The sequence below is a fragment of the Syngnathus scovelli genome, chromosome 15 (assembly GCF_024217435.2).
Source record: "Syngnathus scovelli strain Florida chromosome 15, RoL_Ssco_1.2, whole genome shotgun sequence".
In the NCBI taxonomy this organism is placed as follows: Eukaryota; Metazoa; Chordata; class Actinopteri; order Syngnathiformes; family Syngnathidae; genus Syngnathus; species Syngnathus scovelli.
Window position 1 is genome coordinate 117,256 of NC_090861.1, and position 25,342 is coordinate 142,597.

General features: G+C 49.7%; 1 protein-coding gene across 6 annotated transcripts in view; it reads right to left on the reverse strand.

The window, feature by feature from the left end:
- The window catches only part of sgcd (sarcoglycan, delta (dystrophin-associated glycoprotein)), a 76,812-nt gene continuing 51,470 nt past the window's right edge, over nucleotides 1-25,342 (reverse strand). For all 6 annotated transcript variants that reach the window (XM_049742089.2, XM_049742091.2, XM_049742090.2 and 3 more), the window contains 7 exons: nucleotides 21,107-21,292; nucleotides 15,166-15,267; nucleotides 14,445-14,532; nucleotides 13,670-13,789; nucleotides 6,347-6,419; nucleotides 3,789-3,912; nucleotides 1-1,932 (listed from right to left, as the gene is read on the reverse strand). In XM_049742089.2, coding sequence (XP_049598046.1) covers nucleotides 1,744-1,932; nucleotides 3,789-3,912; nucleotides 6,347-6,419; nucleotides 13,670-13,789; nucleotides 14,445-14,532; nucleotides 15,166-15,267; nucleotides 21,107-21,292 — 882 coding nt within the window. In that variant the 3' untranslated portion in view covers nucleotides 1-1,743. The remainder of the gene's footprint in view (nucleotides 1,933-3,788; nucleotides 3,913-6,346; nucleotides 6,420-13,669; nucleotides 13,790-14,444; nucleotides 14,533-15,165; nucleotides 15,268-21,106; nucleotides 21,293-25,342) is intronic.

Consider the following 25,342-nt stretch of genomic DNA (forward strand, 5'->3'; position numbering starts at 1 on the left):
ACCAGTGCGAGCATTCTGAACAATGCCTTTTTATTCTGGCACGTTTAAAAAAAACCCAAAAAAAACGTCCATGGTTGTCAAGTTATGGACTGAAGAATAAACCCCAAAAAACCAAGCCCATTTCAATCCAAGCGTCGCTTCCCTTCTTGGTCGTCTTTTGAGTTTGGGCAGAAAAACCAAACCAAAGGTCAAAAGTCAAAGTAGCACACATTTAACACTCAGCACGCACACACACACACACACGCACGCACACAATTGTGAGAAACTGTGAACACGATTCAAATCAAAAGGCATAACACAGAGTGTCCAAATTGAAAAAACACCGCATTTCCTCAAATAGTGGCCAATTATTGATTGATTAGTAGCTCGTCAACTCCCTCTTCTTGGTGTTGAGCGATCGTTGCCTTATGATGATCTCAATGTGGCAAGCCGTAGCGGCTCTTGTTTTAGTTTCCATTTGCGCATTATTTGAGGACATGAGATTTTGGGACGTGATGAATTCCGGATGCTCGTTGCGTTGGGATGGGATGGGAGAGAAAGGCGGCAAAGTGGAGGCCATGTGGTGGTGGTGGTGGTGGTGGTGGTGATGATGTGCTTCTTTTTGCCACAAGTGTAAGGCACAGGCGCACTTCCTCCGCAACCAACATGTGCAAGAAACAAGAAGGGCTGACCACAGCTGGAGAACGCATCGCAGTCCAAACAATTGCCACCAAACTGGAGCTGAGATGGTGGCACGGCGGAAAACAAAACCAAAACGGGGACATTTCGGCACGAGTCGCATATTTGGTCGGAAACGTGGCGCGTAATTCGCCGGGATGTTGGCTGGGCGCGCACAAATCCCTCACCGCAGGCTTTGGGGTTTTTTGGAGTGGTTTTCCTATTGACGTTTTTTGGTGACACGTCCTCGGTCGCTTCCGCCGTTTGTCCGCCGAGACACTGACAACTTGAGTGGGCTCTGGTAGTTGGACTACGCTGAAAGCCCCCGACCTAGTTTCAAACCGAGGACACCTTTATTGACATATCTGCCGCTTGTTTGGCTAAGAGCGCATGGGAGCGTCGGAAAATAGGCAAATGCTTTCAAAATTTCAGCCCGCGCTCAACCTTCCAGCGTTTTGAACAAGAAGAGCAACCTCATTTATCCACAAACTCAAAAGCATCCGGCAATGGGAACCTGAAATTGGAGCTTGTCGCTTGGAGAGAGCATCCAGCATTACAATGTGCTTGAATGCAAATGCTTTCTGTTTTGTTTTTTTTAAACAATGTTTGAAAAGTCAAGGGTAAGGTCAAAAAAACAACAACGTTAGCTTGACATGAGGGTGGCGGTCGAATACATCAGCGGTGTCGCAGTAAATCCTCAAAGTGACCAAAAAGCACAATTCCAAAGCCACGGGAGAGTGGACGGGGCTCGGCCACCGGATCGGAGTCTCTCACCTGATGGGAGTCTCTCGCTCACCTCTCCGGCCCGGTTCGTGTGACAAAATGTGTGTATGGCAGTTTAGGGTCACGCCATTTCAAAGCAATTATTCCTCTTGGATATTCCCAACAATCTGTCCGGAGCAAGGAACATAAAAAAAAACAAACAAACAAACACGTTAGTTTCAGTTAGTCGAGCCGATTGAATTCCCGGAATATGACGTAATAAATACAGCGTCCAGAGGCTCCGCCCCCTGCCCCGCTTATTTAGAAAACGACGGATCAGGGCCTCCGCGATCGGTTCCCGTGCGAGTCCCCGTGTCTCTAATCCTAGAGGCAGACGTTGTTGCTGATTTGGCAGGTGGATCCGGTGCCGGCCTGGGAGAGGAAAAGTCTCCCGTTGGGGCAAACGCAAACCTCGTAGACCGTCTGCCTGGTGCCGGACGACGAGGCGCCGGCGGCGGACGCCTTGCCCTCCGGCAGACGCATCAGGCGGATGCGGCGGGCGTCCAGCGAGATCTGGAGGACCAGACGGAGAAGAGAACCAACGTCAGCGGCAAGGTTCAGCAGATTGGATGGTAACCAGATCACCAAATGATTCCCCGAGCGCGGCGCCGGCACCGCTGCTGCTCGCTGCTCACTGCTCCCCTCTCCCTCAGGGGGTAGATCCAAATCACACGGGGATGGGTTCAATGCAGAGGACAAATTTCACCACACCCAGATGTGTGTGTGTGACGATCATTGGGACTTTAACTTAACACCCCTCAAAGTGGAGAAAAAAAACTGAAATGGTTGGAAATTCACCTTGGCCCGGGCCTCACACTTTCTCTCTTTTGGATGGCTACCTGGCTTTACTGTAATTGCTCTCCTAGCTTGCGTCCGCCCCCGCCGCTCGCTCGCTCGCTCGCTCCCTCCCTTGCTGCGTTTCACAATCACTCCACCGGCTCGCTGGCCAAAGAAGTTGTTACGCAAACATATTTTTCATTTGAAACAAAGAGACTGTACAATTTTAAAAGGAAGGGCGTGCTGTCGAATTCAATTTCTTGATGTACACATTTTTTGGGTCACGTTATAAATCTAACATAGTGAACATTTGGAAGAAAAATGAATGGAAAGGAGGGGGGAAAATGCTCCAATTTGAAAGACGTCGGCATGACATTGCAGAAGCCTTTGCATCATTCTTCCCCTTGCTCATTTCCACTCGCTCCAAGCCAACATCGATTGCGGATTCCTGTGAGGCTCGCGCCGAAGCAGCGGAAAAAAAAAAAAAAAAAATACAACTAGGGGTCTTGCTCCCGTCGCCCATTAAAAGTTAAAACGGCGCCTCGGAGCGGCACCGCGTGACCCGCGACGCCTGGGAAACGTCGCGCGACCTCCTCTCCTGACAAACGATCGGCTCGCGGGAGACGGATTGAGGCCGGCGGAGGTCGCCGCGTGGAGCTGCGAGCCAATCGGCCAATGGTCGTCGTTTGGATTCTCGGTCCCGATACTATTGTTCCCCCCCCAAAAAGACAAATGATTCCAATTTTTAATTTCCTTTTGTCCCTAATGTGTTGAAAAATGATCTTATGAAATATGACGTGTTAGGCAATCGTTTTTTTTTTCTTTTGGGTAAGCGATTAATCACGAGTCCTGATCTTCCTTCCTTCCTTCCTTCCTTCCTTCCTTCCTTCCTTCCTTCCTTCCTTCCTTCCTTCCTCTGTCCCCTTTCTGTCTCCAACTTTGTGCTTCATGTACATTTTTGCCGCTCACTCATCTTCCACGCCGATCCGTTCCGCACATCAGCCAACGCTGATAAAAGGATTTCCCTGCCCGGCTCTGCGGCAGTGGCGTGATGTCAGATCTGTTTCACATCAGCCGAGGAGGATTAATGGAAGAGGGGGATTGGGGGCGGGAGCAAAAAAGTCTTTTCAAAAGTTACTTGTGTACATTAAGACCTGCTGCAGCTGCTGCTGCTGCTGCTGCTGCTGCTGTTATGAACCAAGAGGAGGATGAGGAGGATGAAGGTGACCTTGGCAATCACTTTGCTTGTTCCAATTTGAAGGAGGGACTAAATATGAAATATTATTGAAATAATATTATCATGCTTGCCTCATATTCACAATACTATGCTTTATCCTCTACAAAAAACGGACTGGCCTGCAGTACAGGTGCTTTTGTCGTCACGATTGCTCCCCGGTGGCCAAAAACGTGAAAAATCGTTACGGCAAAAAATGGACCCCGGAGCGGATTGATGGCATTCCCATTCATTTCAATGGCGAAAGATAACTTGTGTTTTCACATCCATGGCCAAGAAAGCTGAGTCTGATATGAGTGTTAGTGGCTCGTGCAACTAATAAATCAAGTAAATCAAATGAAACTACAGTAATAGGCACCTCTCCGTCTTTGGACTCCAGTCGCAGCTCGTTCCTGCAGATGGCTTGGATGTCCCCGGCCTCGGCCAGGATCTGGATGCCTTTGGGGGCCTCCATGAGCAGGGAGCGGGTGGGAGACTCCAGCCTGGAGAGCAAAACACAAGCAAATGTCAATCTGGAAAGCGGTCGGAAAAGAGCGCATTTCGACTTTGACGGCAGAGCTCCATCTTTGAGACTTACTACCTCCTCTTCGTTCACCTTCTTTGTCCGCTCGACCGCGTTCACAAAAGCCCCACGCGAGCGAGCGAGCGAGCGAGCAATCAGCCGCGGCCCAGATTGCCATTTAACCTGCCTTATATCCGTATTTAAAAGTGTTCGCCAAGGACGGAGGATGCAAAGCAGAGAGGATGCAAAGAGGCGGCAAATTCTCATGGTGTCAGAGACGTACAATCATTCCTCCTCTTTCTTTTGCCGTGTCCCCGCGTGAGCGTGCGCCATCCGGCGTTATTAACCTTTGATTCCAGTTGCAGATACAAAGTGTCGAAAGGACGACGAAAGCTTATCGATCGCTGAGGGGAAATGAGATTGGAACGGCAAGGGGGATCATTTCATGTGCAAAGGAGGGTGGAGTATACTCACCGACAAAATGGCTCACAAATGAAACCTTTAAAGGTGAACCTCATTTGGACCTTGACGCAACTGCCGTTCAACCTTTTCAGCCCATCGCTGCTCCCCAAAAATTCCCAACAGGTCACGACCGGCCCCATTGCTGAAAGCTCAGCGGCGCTAACGTTTTGCGAGTAGCGTATTTCTTTTCTTCGTCGGTATTCACGGCAGCGGCTTACGACGCGATCAATTTCCTCTCTTGTTTTGCAAAGTGTGAGATTAAAGCGTGGTCGGCATTGGCAACACCCCAGAACGCCGCGGAACTCCGCGGAACTCCGCTAATCGTTTTTGTTTTGTTTTCCTTGGCGTGGGCTAGCGTGAATGCTAATGGATCACGTTGAAGCGAGTGCAAGACAGCCTTGAAAAAGGATTTGTGTGTGTTTAATTAATCATTGAAATGAATGTGACTTAGATGAGGGCAGAGGTTATCCGATGAGAATTTAATTTGGAAAGCTGCGCAGCATGCTAATTTGACAGGCGAGTTTTAGTAAGATTTATTCATTCAGCACTATGTTAATACATGTCAAGTGAAAACAAAGTTTGGAAAAAAAACCCCCAATAAAAATGGCTATTATGGAGAAAAGACTAATTGATGCAGAGGAGGCCGGACTAAAACATGGCAGCAACCTCATGCTAACAGTGCCGTACCGCTAACAGCCTTATGCTAATGTGTCGCCTAGAATCCCCCCAAAAAAACGAGTGAAGAAAAGACTCATTGATGCAGAGGAGGTGGGACTAAAACACGGCAGCAGCCTTATGCTAACAGTGCCGTACCGCTAACAGCCTTATGCTAACGTGTCGCCTAGTATAAAACAAAACAAGAAAGTGGTCTCAGAGACAGACACCAGGTTATGATTTGGAGCTGCTTTGCTCCTCCCGGCATCCAGGCGAACGGATTGCGTTCCAATCTGGAGGTTGCGCAGTGGGAAAGTGCACTTGATGACTTTGAAGGCCTGCCGCCGGAGTTTCACTTTGAGCATCCTTCTGTTTTGTTGAAGGCTGCGGACAATAAATCTCCCGTCCATAAGGCAGCAGTACTTCAGGGACGATCATCATTACAGGTTGGAGTATTTTTTATATCTATTTTTTTTTTGTGGCAAGAGTCCATCAAAGGCCACGCGTGCGACGCTAACCAAACAGAAGAGGAAAAAAAAGGTTCGTTCATTGCCTCTCGGCGGCCGCCGCACTTGTCACTTATGGCCTCATAAATATTGCCTTTTATCTTCAGCTCGGGATTGGCATCCATCAACGCGCGCCCACGCCGCAATTTTACTTTGGCACAAAGTCGCCGCAATGCAAGGACACACGCGGACGGACGGATGGACGGATGCGACGCTTTGACAGCTCCAAGGGATATCTCCACGTAAGCCGCCCCGACGGGGGCCCGTAACGTCCTACGCAAACCGCCGAGGCTGACGGCATGGTTCCTCTCGCGCTGGCGTTTCCTGGATGGCAAGATCCAGACAAACTCAAACTCTTTCCCGACTTTCATCTCTTGTCTCATCTCGCTCTTGTGCCTCCTCCAGCGCTCGCGAGCCGGTCGCCTTCATGTTCCAGCTCGTTTCGCACATCAGAAGCCTGACACGGATTGAAGTGCACCTTGTGTTATACAAAAAGTAGCAGGCCAGTACAACAGGGTGAGCCCGTCGCCGTGCGTGCATGCGTGCGTGCGTGCGTGCGTGCGTGCGTGCGTGCGTGGGCCACTTGCCTTTAGGCCACTAAAGGATGGCGACTTTCTGACCGGCTGACTTCATGTCACGCCCTGGACTGCGGGCGTTGCGGGGCACAGCTGACTTTTCAATTCACGGCTTTGACAAGCGTTCAATCCTGACTGTCACCATCACAACGGCTACTAATGATCCCCAGTTACGCGGAGACTGAACGAGGGAGAAAGGTAAGCAACAGTAACTCACCGCAACTCCTTGAAAGGCTCGGCCCGGACGTGCGGCGTCTCCACCGACTTGCTGAACACGGCTCCCTGGGCGCCTGGAAGAAAAGGAACAAAATGGGGATTGAATATGAAAAAGCGTTCAGATCGTCATTTATCACCTCGACTGTAAACACGAATTCATCAGATGGGAATTAAAACAATCCCACAAAGAAATAAATTGCAACGACTCAATCGTTGAATCCGCCCCTTTCAACTTTGTGACTCGCTGCATGGAAGCTGCTGAAAGACTTCACGCGTATCCACGGGTGTATGTATATCTTTGACATTTAACCGTAGCACAGCTGCATAAAAGGGAAGATGTGCAAGTATTTCAGTTGGCTTAAAGTGTGTTGGAAAGAGGAGAAAAAAGAATCACACATCCACGTAAGGGCTTTTATCTCAGCCCGCTCAACCTGTCAGCCAAAAGTAGTGCTTTGTATTCAAAGTGGTGCTTTTTACAGACACAATAAAAGCAGCCGTATGCTTTTCATTCCAACAGATGGTTACGAAGCTGATGAAATGTTAGCGGGACGCCCACGCGCTTTAACGATCATTGCCGTCACTTGCGAAAGGACTTTCATCAGCGCGGCGGCCATTTGCGTGAAAAGCCAACAAGTGTTGGTGCTACTTTGGTGTGCAATGTGGACATTAAGCGCGCAGGCCAGCGTGGCGAAACAGACGCCGGCGGCGGCGGCTGGCGGGAAACTCAAGGCCTTGGGAAAAGTCGCTCGCTGCTCTTGACATCATTTGTTGTCGGAATCTGAATCCGACCGCTGCTTTTTATTTCGATCCCTGCCTTTTTTTCTCCGCTGACATCATTCCGTGAAGCCATTTCTTGCTGCCACGGTTGCGCCCGCGCGTTTGCGGGTCAGGTGAGGAGAACAAATGACGCTATTAAATGGGAACGCATTCGCGTGTGTTAATATAGGGCAGCTAAGTAGCTCAGCAATGATGAAAGGCAGCGTGGAGACCCCCAAAAAATTCCCCACAGGGATAATTCTGGCGATGGCCGATGCGGCGCTTCCATCCGCAACAAGATGGCCGCATCTCGTACCGCTGTTAACAATCGCCGTCTCGGACGAGCGTTTTTGGCGTCGGTTTTGGGCAGTTAAGCGTGTCAGCTTCAATGCTTGCGTAAATATCACCAAAAACAAGCAGCCGAAAGAACACGCAGGGAAGCCGTGCTAAGCCACGTTAACGCTAGCAGCCGTTTGCTTTTGTGGTTATGACGGCGGGATGTGTAGGAGCAAGACAGGAAGTGGAAATGCAAACAAATGTCAAGTCGTCAGTAACTTTCATATGAAAGCTCCACTCAATTCTTGTGGCGGAAAGTCCACTTTGACGGAAGTTTTATCTTGACAATTTGCACTGGCAACTCTTCTCATCTGATTCGCTGGCTGTGCTTTGCGGGCGCCGGCTGCAGTTCGTTTTGAATCAGCCCAGAGGTGAGGCCCCGAGACCTTTGCTAATAAATACCCCGCCGAGCGACTTTGCCACTTTTCTCTTTGCCTTTTTAGGGGCCTGAACGTGGCTGAAAACATCTCCCCGGCGGCTATCCTTGCTATCTGTGACTGCCTCCGGAAAGTCAGAAAGAAAGAAATGAAATCGAGAGTGTTGTGCTCATCTCAACGGGATGTCTCGCGTGTGAGACGGAGGAGGAAGGCAGCCATTTCGGTTTGGGGCAGCCATTTTGGTTTGGGGCAGCCAGCCAATTGCAAGCGCTCTTACTTAGCAGAATTTGCCCGAAGGGTAAAGCGGGGATCCCAACATTTCAAAGCCTAATGTGGCATCAAATGTTTCCTGATTATTTTGGTTTCACCTTGAAGCGGTTTGCGACAACCCAGAAGGGAGGGCCGCCACCCAATATAAATCATTTAGTATTCTCGCTCGGCGACAGCAGCGCGTTGACTGCGAGTGAAAATATGTCTTGTAAGAACATTGTCTCCTTTCTTGTCTGTGTCGACAAGTTCTCTCTCTGTCTCTCTCTCTCTCTCTCTCTCTCTCTCTCTCTCTCTCTCTCTCTCTCTCACTCCATACAACCGACACAATGCGACAGCGAGTGAGTGAACGTCAAATGGCGACAATGCCAGACTTTGCTGTACAGTCAACAGTGACAATGTCATTTTTTTAGCGTCACTTGTTGCGGGGCGGATTTTACAGGGCTCCGTCAAAATGGAACAATTGACCTCGCAAGTCACTCGGAAATCAAATGCGTCACGTGTTTTGGAGAATGTTGCCGCTCCGCTCTGTACTGTAAATGAAAGACATGGAGAAGAAAAACAACCCGGTGCTCAAGCCTAAAAGCGACACAAGCTTCACTTTCTCCTTTGGAGTCGGCGGCGGCGGCGCTTAATTGGGAAGAGTGATAGCGAATGGGACGTCTGCAAAAACGAGGCCTGGCGGGGCCGTCGACTTGAAAGCGCCGCTGAAGGCTGATTAGCAAGCGTGTGTGCGTGCGTGCGTGCGTGCGTGCGTGCGAGCGAGCGAGCGTGCCTGTTTAAACTCATTCAAATTCAGTCTCTCTCTCTCTTTCTCTCTCTCTCAAAAATAACATTCGCAAAATCGTTTGGGGAAAGGAACTGCTTAGACGTGTCGGCTCCATAACAATCCCACGCACATTGAAACTATTTTTTGTCATCTGTCCTGCAACACGCGCTGCGCTGGCTGTCGAGGTTGGTGGGCGATGGAGACAAAAAAAAAGGCTCCAAGACAAAATCCATCGAGTTCTTTTCAAAGCCATTGCGTATGGCAGAGGGAAAAAAACAGGTTGATAACCATTGGATGTTTCTTTCTTTCAAGTCATATCTTCACAAAGAAAAAAAAAAAACCCAATAATTGCCAATGAAGCACTCGGCTTGTTCACGTCCAGATGGCTGAATCCAGGAAGTGGATGTATTTTGCCGCAAGATTGATAACCTGACCAAGCATCTGTTCTCCTAAAAACATTTTCCGTGAAAGACATTTCTCGGACCATTAAGATCACATCTCGCCACCTCTAAGCTCCACCGACCGGGCTGTCAAAAGATTTCTTTCAAACACGCCTTTCCTTGCGCTGTAAATCCTGGCGCCGTTTAGGAGCTGTCACGGCAACTCCACCGGCTCAAACGTCAGCCGTTGCCGAATCTGCTTTTACCCGTCTTGACGTAAAGCATAAACAAAACCCCAATAAATCCAGCTGTCTGGATCGGCAAGGAATGAAACTGCCGCAAAGAAAGGTGCAAATGGAAATTCACAGTCTTGCTGCCTGTTCCAAATGTTCCGTTTCTTTTCAAAAATATGAAGCCAATCAGTTTGGCGGCTGTTCAAATGTAAAACGTCAAATGCGGTTGGTCTGCGATTAAAAGCGACCTGGTTTGACAGCGGGACCAGTGTCGTCATCTAACCGGCCGCTAAACCACGTCGTTAACGCGGGTCGGTCGGTCGGTCGAAAAGCGCATCATTTCTCTCCACACGTCTCCACATTTCAGAGACCAAATATTGCCACGTGGCTGTGACTTTTCTGCACGCCGACAATGCGGTTTTTCTAAACGGGTTGCCGTCATTAGCCGGCAGGCAGCTCCTGCGTGCCAAAGTCCATTCCGCCCCCGAGCTGAAAAAGCTGCAAGTGGCCCAATGGACGGACGGGAAATTGGCGGCATCCATCTGGCACTCGGCTTTACCCGCTTCCAATTGCCATGGAAAAAAAAATGACATCAATCCGTGAGGGGAGCCGCAGCACGGAAGGACGTATGGCTCGGAACGTTCTGCTTACTCGGCACTTTTTACAAAAAACTTTTTCGAACTAGCCTCCGTATTCTTTCTTTGCCCGGATGGTGACCGCAATACGTAAGATACTACGAGCCCTCCGGGTTGGCGTTTTGCACATTAGCGAGAAAGATACATACAATTAGCAGACCTGACCACTTTTGATTGACCTTTGTAATTGCTTTCATACAAATACGAGCGCAAAAAAAAATCGACTACAGGTGCAGATAGTGAAGTGCGACACGGCGGCAATAATGATCCTTTTGCGCTGACATTTGCGAATTTGCGGCTCGATCAATTCTCCATCGGAGTAATCACGCGCTTTCCAAAAGCAACGCGGCTTTCGCCGGCTTGGCAGGCAAGCGGGGAAACGGGGCCGCTCGCAGAACAAAAACACGCCGGCTGTAATTAGAACAGTCATTTGTTTTTGTGTAAGCAAAGCACTTTTGATTTCAAATCTTATTTCACCCATGAATGAGTTACCTTGGAGCTCAATTTGATGCAAAGGCAGATTTTTTCGGGTTTTAAATCCGACGCTTTTGTCGATCCCATTAATGACTACGGTGGTGTAAACATCATCGCTAGGCACGACTAAATTGCTTGCTTGGAGTCACAACGCAAGCTACGGCGAGCGCAGTCGCAAATCAGGAGCTAGGGGACAATTCCAATTTGTCGCTGTGACACGCGTGCACTCGCAGCAGACAACGAGGAACGTCGGATCTCCCGACGGCGAGGCCCACGTGCTGCCCACTACCCCCCCATTAAAGGACATCTGGTGCCTCTCAAGCATCCCCGCTAATGCTCGCTTCCCTTCCCTAGCCGCGCGCAGACGACTTTGAAAGTCACCTTGGAGATCCATCAGTAATGACGCGCCCGCATCACCGCTGTCACGATGATGCCGCCGTGCCCGATGCTATAATGGCATTAGCGCTAAAGGGCGCTCGACTCCTCCCTACTGATGGAAGATGAGGACACGTTGCATTGCAGCGCGGGACCGCGGGTGCTCAAACGAGAGCACGCGAGCCGTCGCTTTTCCCCAAAGTCGTTTAGCAGAAATGATGTTACGTGCTAATGAAATGTACATATTAAAGCCATCCTTCCTCCTTTTGGCCCAGAAGACGACAATGGCCACGTCAGAGTCTTGAAATGTTCAGTAGCCGCTTCGTCACAGAAGAGTAGAAAGCAACGGACGTTTTCGGGGGGAATCTGTCTGGCGTCGGCCGGCCACGCGCTCCAGATAAGGGCGGGAAATGCGGAGCTCGGCCACCGCGCGCTAACTCGGCTGTCTTTTATCGTCTCGTTACAGCTTAACGGCGTCCACTCGGCAGGAAGGACAGCGGCGAATAAAACCCGCGCGGCAGAGCCTTGACGGATGGCCGATATAAAAGTGAAGACACCTCATCTCCGTCAACTTATAACATGATCACGCCGGCTGTCGACGAACAAGGTGGCCTCGCGCTACCAAATGGAAAAAATAACTGGCCCCCACTCAAAAGGTTTTAAAAGATCCACTCGTCGATACGAAACGCCTCAACGCAGTGCGACGTGGTTCCTTGGCACAAAGCTGCCACAAGATGGCGGCAAATCACGACTTCTCAGCAAAACAACTTTTCTCAAAATCAGGTGTCAGCTCAATTTTTGCATTGATTGTTAAAGTTGGGATTCAGTCATATATTTGTAACTTTTCGCTGTCTTGTTCTGACGTCATATGCTTGTCCGGTTGTGAATTCTGGCCACGGCGCATCATTGATGGTGGCCTTCGCCAAGCAAGTCGCTGTGATCACGTGAAGAGAAAAAGAAAGAACACGGCACACTCATCATCAGCCTGGCCTCCATTTGCCTTGCGGCGGGGGCGGGAAGGCAACGATCGCACCAGCTGATAACTGAGCTGATACCATCTGATATCAAGCTGACTCCTGACAGGCTTGAGCGTGACACGCTGACTCAATGGGACATAAACGCTGGGGGGGTTGAAAGGAGGCTAATTGTAATTGCCCGAGTGGAGCCAACGGGATGATGGCAAGCGAGATTTCCTGATTTTTAGCCTGGGTGGGTTTTCGGGAGCCAGCCGCATTGTCCTTTTAAGTGGATCACTTTTTCCACATAGCTTCACTTGGCAACCAATGAAGGAATTTCTTTGAGGCCGTCCACAGTCCAGGCCGAACCAAGCGAGTCGGCGTTTGGATGGGATGGGATGGAAGCCCGTTTGTCAGGGAAATCGAGCCCTTCACGCGCTCCACTCTTGGCATCAAGGTGACTTTGCCCCCCCACCCAACTTTGAACACCCGCCGGCTGGCCATCCACGTGCCGCACGAGCGCGCCGCCGGCGCTGCTTACTTTTCCGGCCGGGGAAGCTCTTCCACCGAACGGACTTAAGGACGACTGGCTAAGGGCTTCTGAACGCTTTCGTGTCCTGCTTAGCCAGTGCTTGGGTTCAGCGTGCTACCCGAAAGCCGGTTGGTTACCTTGGCAGATTCAAAAAGCTGTCTTGAATTTTAGCCACTCATTTGTATATAGATATAGGAATCCTCAGAAGCCCAAAAGATGTATTTCCAAGCAGCTCGTGTGAAAGATTGCGCCAGCTGCAATCTATTTGCTTATTTAAAGGTCCATGCATCGTTAATGTACCTTATTTACACCTTATTTCACGGTCTATGCCGAAGATCTCTCGACTGCGGTCCAACGCCCTTCAGGAGGTGCGCCAAATTGAAAATAATGGCGCTCTGGTAGGCAGCGCGCTGGATCAAGTAGTGAGCACGTCCGCCCAAAACATACTTCTCGTAGTTGTTTATCTCGTCAGAGAGTAGGCCTCTCTGACAAATACGGCCCCGGTTGTCATGACAACACGGGCAGGACCTCACCCTCCAAAAGCAGCTGATTCCAGCAAAGCTAAAAGGAGAGCGTGAGCAAAAAAAAAAAAAAAAAAAACGCCTGACGCGGACATGTTCCCAAGACACCTGGGAGCTGTTTGAAGTTCTTCTTTAAAAAATGCATAAGTCTCCTTTAACAAAAAGCACGGCACGGACGGACGGCGAGATTTAAAAGTGGAACAATGCGACGTCCGTCCAATTATCCGCGCCTCCATCTCCGCCGTGCCATCTGTGGCTCGGCGGCACTTTCCAGCAGGCTGACGCTAATCAAATATGACGGCAAAGGATGTTAAGTGCATGTAGATGAGTGGCCAGATTAATGGCTCCCATCTGTAAAAGCAAGGAGCAAATTGTCTGGGGCGACGCCTGCGAGGGGATTCCTTGGCGCTTGTTTTTTTTTTTTTTTTTTGCAAGATACATTTGGACTCAAAAATGAGCGCAACGTGGCGGCGGCGGCGGCTAAAGGATCACCGTGACTGATGGGGATTTTTTGGGTGGTGTTGTCGCTACCTGGGCTGTCAGTTGGGCTGACTTAATCCACTTCTCAATACCTCACAACATGCGATTCTAGAGGCAGCGTGTAGCGTGAGAGGCAGAAATTGAACAAAAAACCCCCAACCTCTGAAATGTTTGTCTACATCAGCATTTTCTCCAAAAGGTTCACATACATTCACAATAGCCGAAGCACTCACCCATCACCCGGAGCCTCTCGGCGCCCACCACCACCTCCTGCTCGTCGGCCGAGAAGAGGAGTTTGCCCGATGTGGATTTGACCTCAAACATCTTGCCTCGCGCTTTGAACCCACCGGATCCTAGAAAATGCGACCAAGCTCGTAAGTCAATGACTTGAATAGCGATTCAAATTTGCCCAATTCAAATGAACCCAAACGAGCCCCCGGTTGGCGACCCCCAAAACAAAGAAGTAGTGGAAAACGACGGCTGATGGACACCGGCGATTGATTCTGTCGCTCTCCATTTGGAAACGGGGGCGGGCGCGTGTCAGCAGCGCCAAAGACGCTCGCTCGCTGGCTGGCTGGTTTGCTGGTTTACTCTGAGTGATTTGTATCGGTCGCCAGGCTGCCAGGCTCCATTAGCGCCCGAATGCAACGTGGCGGCAGAGTTACGACGGGCGGGCACATTAAAAGAGCAGCGCGGGATCACGTGGCAGGCAAGCGGTGGCACAATTTGGTGGAAAAAAGCAGCAGATCTGACTGGCTTTCATTGTGTTTGTTGACTCCTTTTTAAAGGACTTCAAATGTATGTAGTAAGTATAGTCAACACCAAGCGTGTACATCAAAGTGGCTTTTGAAATGTTTTCACGTCGTCCTAACCAACACATTGCGTCAATTTGCAAAACACCCAGATCAGAAAGGAAAAGCGCGGTGTTGCCCTAACATGTCGTCAGCCTTTGAAAAACGCTTGACGAGCCATCCCAAAACACGTTTGGCTTTTGGGCCCGCGTCGTACCTGTTACGAGTTGCGTGAGCAGCTGGTTGTTGCTGTTGACGATGTTGACCGACACGTTTCGGGACGACTGCAGGTACAGGGGGCGACCCTGCGGACGGACGGACGGACAAACAGCAAAAGGTTGTCCTTTCATTCATTTCAGAAAAGACCAACCAACAGAAAAAAACAAGGATCGATCGTGCCACCAAGTTGAATAATAGTTTCATCTCCAGCAAATAGGGCATCAGACGTGGGGTCAATTCTTAGCCCACTGTTATTCAATCAACTTTGCTTGTTATATGGGCGGGTTGATATTTTTTGCTGTCTAAATACAAAACGCTTGGTTTGCGAGCTCCACACAACACTTTAAAAAGTGTGTATTACTTAGTTGTGGGAGGATCAAAAAATCCAAAATCAAACGGTATCTCAGTTTCACCAATTATATGGTGAGGTGGATCTGCGACGTCTCTCTCCGCGAGGGTTCACGGTAAACAATTGACACACGCCGGCTTCTGATGTGTCATCCCGCATCCTTCCCGTCGCCGCGGCAACGGAGCACGTTAGTCCCAGCGGGACGTCCTCGTCTCTCCCGAAACACAAATTGATTGCGTGCACATTTTTTTTTTTTCTTGAAAGCACAAAGGCTTCGTGAACATCTCTGCGGTTAAGAAGAAACCTCAGCGATTCGCACAAATGCAACGGCGAGTTGCCCGTTGCAAATTGAAGACGGTGGGTGACTTACCGGTTTGGACTGGATTTCTTTGGCATAGAGAGGTTGAAGGAACTCTGAGTCGCCTTCCAGCTTGAGGCCCTTCTCTGTTATTCTCAGGTTGCCCATGCCATCCTGCACGCACGCACGCACGCACGCACGCAGGCACGCAGGCACGCAGGCACGCAAACAAAACACACGCACACGTCGGTCATATCGCCTTTAATATTTCATCTGCGCATATTACGCTTCCAGCTCACACGCACCAACTGCAGCAAGAGAGGATATTAAGCAGCCACTTTATATCCTGCCTTTTCTTTTTTACATCACCTGCCGGATCAGTGTAAAGATAAGACGCCGCCGCCGCCGCCAACGCTTTGTTTTTTGCCCTTGCTCCTCCCCCGGGTTCGAAGGGAGCTCACGGAGATCAAGGCAGGTGAATCCCGCCGTAGCAGGGGATGCTTTTTCAAATATTACATTGCAGGAAAAGCTTATTGCTTCTCAACGTCGGAGAAAATACAAACTCTAGTGTAATGTCGACACAACGCTGATGGATCGATCCCTGTAGATGGCGACGTTGCGTCGCTTTGGCTTTTGGAGCAAAAGAGTCGAAGGTGAATGCGTTCACCATCAAGTGAAGTCGTTCATTGCCTTTTTTGTAATGCCAGTAAACAAATAAGAGTGAGTGAGCGAGCTAATCAGCCGCATTGTTCAGAAAACTAGTTTGACACCTTCCGATCCAAACTTGTTTTTTTTTGGTTTCCTCTCGTTAGCGTGCACACGGCGAGGCGAGCGGCCATGAATAATTCACGACACCGCGACTTAGCAGGACACTCAGATGAGCATCTTCACCTTCTTCTAAAGCAGCAGACTTTCATCTTGTCTTCCCCCACCCTTGTTTAGGCTCCCTCGACGACAGCGGTGTTTGCCTCCTTGTCTTCTCGGCTTTTTACGCCAGCTGCCATCCATCCATCTATCCCTCCCTCCCTCCCTCCCTCCCTCCCTCGCCTTGCCCTCCGGCCGGCTCTTTGTTTTCACGCTCAGTCCGAGCACAGCCGCACGCACTGGCGCAGGCCGACCGGCCGGCGTGCGAGCATTTCAAGGAAATGAAGAAAAGAAGATTCAAAAACGGACTCATGGACAAACTTTCTTTAAAGGTTGACAGCAAATCTAAGTTGGAGTTGGTCAAACGACAAGCGCTGTAATTGGAGCGAAACAGCCGCTTCGGACCAAAATGGCCGACTTCCTATTCAATTCGGGGCGCGGTGCGAAAAAAAGAGCGCATGGATCACGGCCATCCATCCATCCATCCATCCATCCAAACTTGTGGGGAATTTGCGCGTGCTCTACCTACCACACCGATTAATGGTCGACGGCCGAGCGACGGCGCCACGCACGGACGGACGCTAAGACAACAGCTCGTATCTCGCCCTTTCCATAAGCGTTCGTCATTCGCCTTCCTTCAGATCCCTTCGGAGGTGCGCCCCAACCTGTTTATCAATAATACAGAGCACTCAGGCTATTATTGAGCGTCGGCGTCGATATGCGTCAAGCAACCCCGGGCTAAAGCAAATATAGACGTCTCGGGGCCCAGGGGGAAATATCACAATGACTCCCGACATTAAAAATACAGAGAATTTCCATTATTTACACCATCCAGATGGAAGCACGCAAACCAACCCGACCAATCAGAGGGACCAATTGTCGGGATTGACTCTTGCTCTACCCACTGGTGTGGAAGACCTACTTAGGATGCTCCTCTTTGACTGCGCTTCAAAATAAAGAAAGAAAGAAATGGCCCTGAACTCTCACAATGGAGAGAGCAAAAGGTTTATTTGAGAATAAAAGACCGACTGGGTGAGTCACCGTCGGCGGCCATCTGTTGAGAAAAAAGAGGAGCAGTTGTTGTTTGTTAGCGAACGTCACGGTCAAATTGGTTCGGCTATTAAACCGGAGACGCTTATCGTTTGCAACCTGACCCTCGCTAATAATGCCGTTTTAAAAAAAAAAATAAAAAATTAAAGCAATGTTCTGACAGTACAGCACGCAGGCAAGTCGAAATGTAGAGTCAGAGTCGTTCTAAACGGAGGTACGTAACGTAGCGCTTATTTCAGGTTTAGCCCATCGCTGTTAGCATGACGCTAACAGGCTTTTGCGTACGCCGGCCATATCATTACGCGACACGATGGCTGTCAGCGCAATTAGCTTCCCCCAGCAGGCGTGATTGAGGTCCTCGCTGCCCTAGTGCATCATCCATCAATGGGATTAGGGGAAGAAGAACGCTGTGATGGGGCTCTACAGCATGACAACGAACCATGGGGAGATAAACGGGCAGAGGCAGATGAGGGAGGGCAAAGGGGCGACCAGTGGCCAGGCCAGGCCAGTCTATTGGCCAGGCCAGGCCAATAGACTGAGGAAATGTGGTTGCACAAGTGCACACACCCTTTTCTGTGCCGGTATTGAAAATGTAAAATTCGTGCTCAAAGACTTTTTTTTTTTTCCTCTCATCCGCTCTACCAAAAGAATTGAGGTTCTTTATCTCGAGCGTATGTACATTGCGGACGATGTCGGAGACGCCATTTTGCCTGTTGGCCCGCAGCTGCTACGTGTCAGAACGGAACGGCTGATGGATTTGCTGTTTGCTCGGGCGCCACCGATGTGATTGACGGCTGACGTTTGCAACCTGCGGCGCTCGCCGGCTCGCTCTGTGCGGCTTTTCAATGTTGGCGACCGTGCGGGCCTCGCGAGGACGTTACGCACCGTTATGAATAAACGGAGTCAAAGTGGAACGATTAAGCTCTCGATTATTAAGTCATTACTTTGACTTAATTGGACGCGCTTTATTGTTTTTACGGCTCGTCGGCGAGAGAACGGCCGCCGCCGCCGCGTTTCTGTGTGCTAGCAACTGCAGCAAAGTCTCTTAAGGGAAATAAGGGGCTTCTTTGAAATCAAGGCAACTTTTTTTTTCCCCTTCTTCTTCTTCCCCCCCATTAGGACAGGAAAAAGGTAAGCGTAATTACACCCGCAGGTATGAATCCGACGCGGAATTTGTCTACTTGTGCCGTGTGAATGATGTATTTCCTTATTGCTTCGATTTTTGTGTTGAATGAGTTCGATACTACAAAAAGAACAGCTCGCCGAATCGCAATCGGAGTCTACGATGACCTTTCCATGTGGCAGCCACGAGAAAAAGATGTTTTCAAATGTGATTGTGGCTTACTTATTTTTTGGATTGACTTTGTTGCTCTTTAATTTGCTAAATATTTCTATAATAGGAAAAAAGTGCGCATTCAATTGAAAAGTAACAAAGCGAAAAATACATCATATGTTGCAAAAGACTGTTTCTTCAACACTTCCCAGGGAGCCAGCCACAACCCTCTAAAAAAGACGGCAGCGCGTCTCAAGCTCATTTCCACATTCAAACTTGTTTTCTTCCGAAGCAATTACGTCCAAACAAGCGTCAGGCAGCCGAGTGGAAAATGGAAGAATTCATTTCATCTCGAGGCAACGCTACACTCCAAAGTTGGACTTTTTCAGCCCGATGAAACGGGCCAAAAATGGAATATCGCCACAGCTGGCGACGAGTATTTGTCCGATCTTGGTGTTTTGAACGGAATCCCTTTCTGTTGGCTACAATGCAAGCGACCCATTTCTCCTTCAAACGGACTTTCTTCTTGGCACGTCTTATTAGTGCCCCCCTTTTCTGACGGAAGAGCTTGACCCGCTACCACCGACCCCCGGCCGGGCTCCGCTTAGCTCCATCACCGCTGACCTTTTGCCAAGAGCTGGGAGTGGCAAAAATAGCTCTTAATTGCCTCAAACGAGAGAGAGCCTCGTAACTCCAATCGCATCAGCGCTGGCTGGCTGGCTGGCTGGCTGGCTGACTGGGAGATTTAAGGCTGCCGGCAGGCAATTCTGGAACTTGCAAGTTGCTCAGGAGAGAGCCGCAACGGGGGGGGGGACTAGGAGTATCTATTAAATAAAAACATTGACACCTCAACCTCGGCTAGAAAATTGTTATAATCATTTCACCTCAGATCTTTTCCTTTATGCGCCACCGACCGAGTTGCGCTTTTATTCTTTGGGGTTTTCTTCCATTTAAACAGAAACTCCAAATGACTCGTCTCCAAAAGTCACCAATGGGAAGCAAAGTTTTCATGTGAACGGAGACTTCGAGGCTAGAAACGGAGTTGAATTTGGATCTGGTTCAGACTGCACATTTGGCAACAATGTAAATGCTCAATCCTTTCGGCGCATCAAGCTAGCGGCTGGAACCGCATGTGAAAGAAACTATGCAAATTTGCACTTGTCAAAGGCAACTCAATCTTAATTCAGATCAGATCCAGGTTGCTCTTTTGTCTGTTCACAGGTCATTTTCTCTCATTTCTTGAAAAAAAAAACCCAACAGCAAAAAGCCCTGGGGGAGGCCGCCCTGCAATCAAATGGAAAATGATAGCTCTCACTTCTCTTCTCATCGCCAACAATCTGGCGGTGGATGCGAGAGGGGCATTTATCTAGTGAGAGCCGCCGCCGCCGCCGCCGTTTGCATTACCAGTGAAAAGCGCTCCGTAAATACACGCCTCCCTCCACTTGGTCTGGGAAGTCACACAAATACAATCATCATAAGCACTGGGAAACGTTTCAAATGGGAGGATTGCGAAAAAAAAAAAAAAGCGATAAAAGGCTATTCACATTTTAGTTCGGATGTCAGAAGGGAACATCTGCGTCCGTCAGGGTCACGTCTTCCAAAGCGACAAATAAACCAAGGTGAGGTGAGACGTGCTCCTGAATCTCAGGTGACATTGTTGTGTCACATTGAGCTGGGAGCTCAAGCACTCACTTATGCAAAACCATTCTCGGTCCAGCCTCGCGCGTTGTGGCGTGGCATGGCGTGGCGGGCCGGGGCGGGGCGGGGCGGGCCATCTGCTCCGTCCTACTCACCCAACTCTGTGACATCGTGAGGCCCGCAAAACCCACCCGTGATTCGATTCAACTATCAATTGAGTTTTTTGGAATGAATGAACGTAATCCAGTCCGCACGAATCACATGAGTTGAGATTCGACTCTTGTTTCCCGCCTCTGGCTCTCCCTCTGCCTGTGTCAACCCATCTGTCTCGCCCCTCTGTAATCCACGCTGCTCATGATGACTCACAGACTACGAAAGCGTGACACACAAACATGCACGTACACGCACACACGCACGCACGCACGCACGCACACACACACACACGCACACAGAACATGCCATCACACACACGGCGGTCGTTCTGAATAAAACATGAGGTCCACTTCACAGCGAGGCTTTAATACGAGCTCTACATAAATCAGCCAACGCTTTCTCGTAGCACATGCGAGGCGCCATGACGATTTCATATGTCAGCTAGCGCAAAACATTCCAAACGTATTAGCGGCGACAAGGACGGCATCGTTTCCAGCGCCGCCGTCGCCGCCGCTCTTCCCCCGGGCGGGGAATGACGAGCCAAAGATTGGTCCTTGACGGACGACCGAGCGACAGTTTCCTGGCCGTGTAGCGGCTTCTCATTTTTGAGAAAAAAAAAAGATGGTTGGAAAAAACAACTACTTATTTTCCACTTTCCATTAAAAATAGATATACTGTATGTACGTATGTTTGTTGGGTTTTGAAAAGCACACATGCATTCTACATCATTGAAGTCATAATGCATATTTGTCATTCCAAAAAAGAATCGTCACATTTTCCATTTTGTTTTTTGACAAATGCTTTGTACTTGGTATGTACATAGAAATGAGAAATTTGGACAAATTTGAATATGTGGGCCGAATGTCAGAGAGGAGGCAAAAACATTCCAAATGCGTTAGCGGTGACGAGAACGTGGCTCTTTCCAGCGCCCCGAGGGACAAACGGCGAGCCAGCGACCGGTCCTCTCCAATCTGTGGGTGTGCTGACTTTTGCTAGCAGCAATTTGGAAAGGATGCGTCGGAGCGCGTGACTTACGATGGTGAAGTTCATGACCTTGAGGATCCAGACGGTGAGCGCCAGGTTGACCAGGATGAGGATCATCAGCAGCAGCACAAAGAAGTAAAGGCAGCGTTTCCTCCAGCCGTAGATTCCCACTTTGTACACTTGCGCTTGCTCTGAACTCTGGACATTGTTCCTATGACTGCACTGTTCCTGGGTCATCTGTCGGGAGGGAGGGAGGGAGGGACACCAGAGGGGGAGGGGGCGTCACTGCCGTTCTCGGGATGCAAATGACAACTTCACAACGCTCTTCGAGGACGGACGGTGTCAACTTTCCAGTCAGGCCCGAGAACACTTGAGCTAGCAAACGCGTTAGCCCGACGTGACACCGCCGCTTTCGGCTGTCCCGATCGACGAGGCACGCACTTGACGCGCCGTCGTAAAGGGCCGGCCCCACCGCGCGCAATTTAGCGTCCTGGGCGTTTCGGCCTTCAAATGGCTTTTGACAAGCGGGCGGGCGGGCGGGCGTATTAGCGGCTAAGTGAAACAAACGGCACAAGACAGGGGGCCCCGGCCGGTTGCGGACTGACTCGCTTGCTTCCATTGGGACCCGAGGGTAAATCTTATTTTGATGCCTCGGGTTAGCTAAATCAGCAGGCGGGAGTGCAAAGCTAGCCATGAAAATTCAGATTATTTGCAGCAGGCTTCAACCTCGGCAGCCCTGGGATTTGGTCGGACCGGCTTCTTGGCGAGCCCCGCTTCACTCCAGCCTAACGCATGGGATCGAGAACGAAGCAAACAATGTTTTCAAATGGAGATGACAACCGTCCCTGTTAGCCATGACGTTAGCGCAAACGCAATTAGGCCAAATATCTCGCTCCTGTTTTGAACATCAAACGGACATTAGTGGAAAAATCGCAATTGGTTGACTAAAGCCCAATCCGTCAGCAGAGGAACAAAGACCGCTCGGCGGACTATTTTTGGAGCGTTATCGCCGGAAGCGCTAAAAATGCTTTTGGCGGCGATAATCAGATTTATTTGTCATTTTGTCTCACTCCATTATTCAATGTGATGACATTGAAGTCAAAGGCAAAAAAAAAAGAATGTGAAAATGTCCAGTGATGGCACTGCAGCAATGCGCCGGGCTGAAAGTGGATCATTGTGCCAGAAGCAGGGATGGAGAAGCAAATTAGCCGCAATAGAAACCATTGGACCTCGTTCCCGCACCGCTGCTACCTCTCGTGCTCAACAAACCGCAGACCCGAGGAAAAAAAAAAATGCAAAGTACAAAGGCTCTGATTACACTGAGAAACGAGCTTTTACAAAATGTTATTGGCCGCTTCCGAGTGCCAAAGAGCCAGGCAGCTGCCCGCTTGGCCCTTTTTATGGAGCGCACGTGGCCCCGAGCTAGCCAGGAGCCGCCGTTGCCAACGCCCCCCCCCCCGCCCAAAGCCAACTGAGCAAATGGCTCCGAGCCAGCGGCGCTCGCTTTTGAATCCCGCACAAACCATTACACAAATGCGATTGGCTGATTAAAAGTTTTACTGGGTGTAAGTTTAAGGTCACGGAGGAACACCTCCACCAGCCCAAAAAGAAAAATGGGCGGGGCGGGGCTTGTTGAATAAAATGTTGCCAATCCAGAAAATGTTGTTCATACTAAAAATGGGGGTATTTAAGAAAAAACAATGAAGCCGCTTTTTTCTTTTTTATCCTAGTTCAACAGACGGGAAAAAAAGGCTCCCAAAATGACGCCACTGTTGTATTGTTGGTTTTTTTTGCAACTCAGCCCGAGGCGCTTTCCCAGATCGGAGCGTATGAATGTTTACGGTTCATGACACAATTATGATTAAGATGTTAGACCCTCACCGCGAGGTGAATGCAAAAAAAAAAAAAAAATCAAAGAGAATAAACAGAAAAGCAATTTTGCGCGCGCGGCTGTCTTTCTTCGGGGGTGTGGGTGGCGTTGACCTGCCTTTCCCGCCATTTGAAAGGCTCATTTTTCATTCACGTGCTCCGTCGTGCCGAAGGGAAGCGCGCAGATACATTCCATTTGGCTGAGGCCTTGTGCGATTCATTTCCAGCCACATCTTGATCATTAACAACAGCGCAGTAATTGCTCGCAGCCAAAAGCGACGCCGTCCGCCCATCCGCCCGCCCGCCCGCGCTCCCAAAAAGTCTTCAATAAAACATCCCTCTAACAAACACTTCCACGCGTATCGCTAATTAATCGCCGCCGAATAGCAAATGAGGCGCGGAAAGGAAATTGGGTTTTAAATCATTTTTAAAGGAGCGGCGAGACGCGTCAATCTCAGAGTGGAAAAATGAAGGCAAAAACATGAAATGATCTTCCTGTCGTACGAAATCACTCAAAAGCAATGCTGCTTTTGAAAGAAAGTATAAGTAAGTATAAAGCAGACTATGATCCCAAAATTCAACTCATTTGGCATGAAGAATGAATTGCTGATGGGAGATTTCATTTGGAAAAACTGCACCGCGACAACGCAGGCTAAACTTAGCTGAGCTTATCTTCTAGCTTCATCGGCATCAAATGTATGTCACTTCGTATTTGACGTGAATTGTGAAAAACACAACTTGATTTTGTCAGAATGATACTGCCCTGAAAGAAATGTTGTCATTGTTGTCCTTCCGTGAGCATTTTCAAAGTGAGCGCGCTAGCTAACTGGCTACTGTCGCGCCTCGTCTTGTTTGGGCCTAGAAATGGCGCTCCAAAGGAGAGTTTTTAAAGCACGTGATGGAGGAAGTCATGTTTTTTTTTAAGGCTTTTCAGTCCCAACAGTTCAGCTCAGAAAGTTAATTAACTTTTTTTCTGCAGCCCAAGCGACGCAATTTGGAGCAGAATGACTCGACTAATTGTGTTATTTTGTTAGAACGTTCAGCTTCTGCTCGCTCCCTGCCAGTTTATTTCTCGTCAGTTTTTTTTTTTCGGGGGGGGAGGGAGGATGAGGTGGGCGGCGGGGTTCTTTCGGAGATTTCCCAGACTGGGATAAGTCACGGCGACGGCGGGGAGCCAGTACACGCTTAGCCTGGCAACGTCACTTCTCCTTCCCTCCGCTGTAGGTGTCTTTGAATCTGGTCCAGGATTAAGGATTTCAGATCAAGAGGACTTGTGGATTTCCAAAGTCAAAGACGCCAACGAAAACAGCTGTCCGATTATCGCTTTCCAGCAGAGGGAAATACGGATCGATCCCCCAAAAGCAGCCCAACGGGTCGCCGAGCCAAAACTTGTGGGGGGCGTATTTTTAGCCCACGGGGGAAGAAGGCTCATGCCACTTGACTCGGGAGGCATGCGGATTTGTCCGCTTACTTTGAAGTTGAAGCCGGCTGAAGTGAGCTTCTGGAAATATCCGCGAGATTGAGCCCAAAAAGAAAGGCATACCTGCCTCTCCCTCGAGCGTGCCGACAAAATCAAAGTGCAAGCGACTCGGGTAAATTGTCATGATATTGCGTGAAATTGTGTCAAAGTCGTACGATGACTTGAGTCAACTTGGTCAAATTGCAGACTAATCACGTTTTGACCTAAGATGGAGCGCAGTGACTGTGAGGCAGACGCGTGCGTGGCCTTGCCCGGAGGGAACTAACGAAATAAATAAACGAAGCAATGGACACGCAATTGAGTGATTGCCACCCCCGCCCCTGAAAGCAAACGAGACAATGCAAAGTTGCGTAACTGGATGCGACGACTCCCCGCCGAAAAAACGAAAACAAATCAGTCGCACTTGACTTTTCAGGCTCAACAATGCAAAGTGGCACACCTCCAGGGTGCCACATCCACTTTTTGGATTTCCTCAAGCGTCCTTCGTTTACTTTCATTTCCCGCTTAATAAGTGCCAACGGCGCCTGCTGCGGGTTTATTCAACGCGCGTCGTCAGGCGACCGTCGACTAGCAAAGCGCAACCTTGAAACGACGGCGCCGGTGGGTGACGATATCGGCCGAGGTGGGAAACAAATCATAAATCGATGACATCGTAAACGTCCAAAACGGGGAAGTGCGTTTTTTTGTCACGAAGAAGCCGCTTTGGATTTTTAAACAGCTGTTTGACTGAGGACGACGGAAAGCCGCATTGTCTGACGAGCCCGTGCGGCGCTTTCCCGTGTCGCACACCTTATAAGGACGCCCTGAAAAAGTGAGCTTGTAAAACTAGGCCCTTTAAAACAGCTGGCAGGCAGCCAGGCAGGCAGGGACCCGACCGAGCCAGTGATGGCGCCTGGCAGGTGCTACGGCGCAAATACGAGGCCGGCCGGGTATTTGGA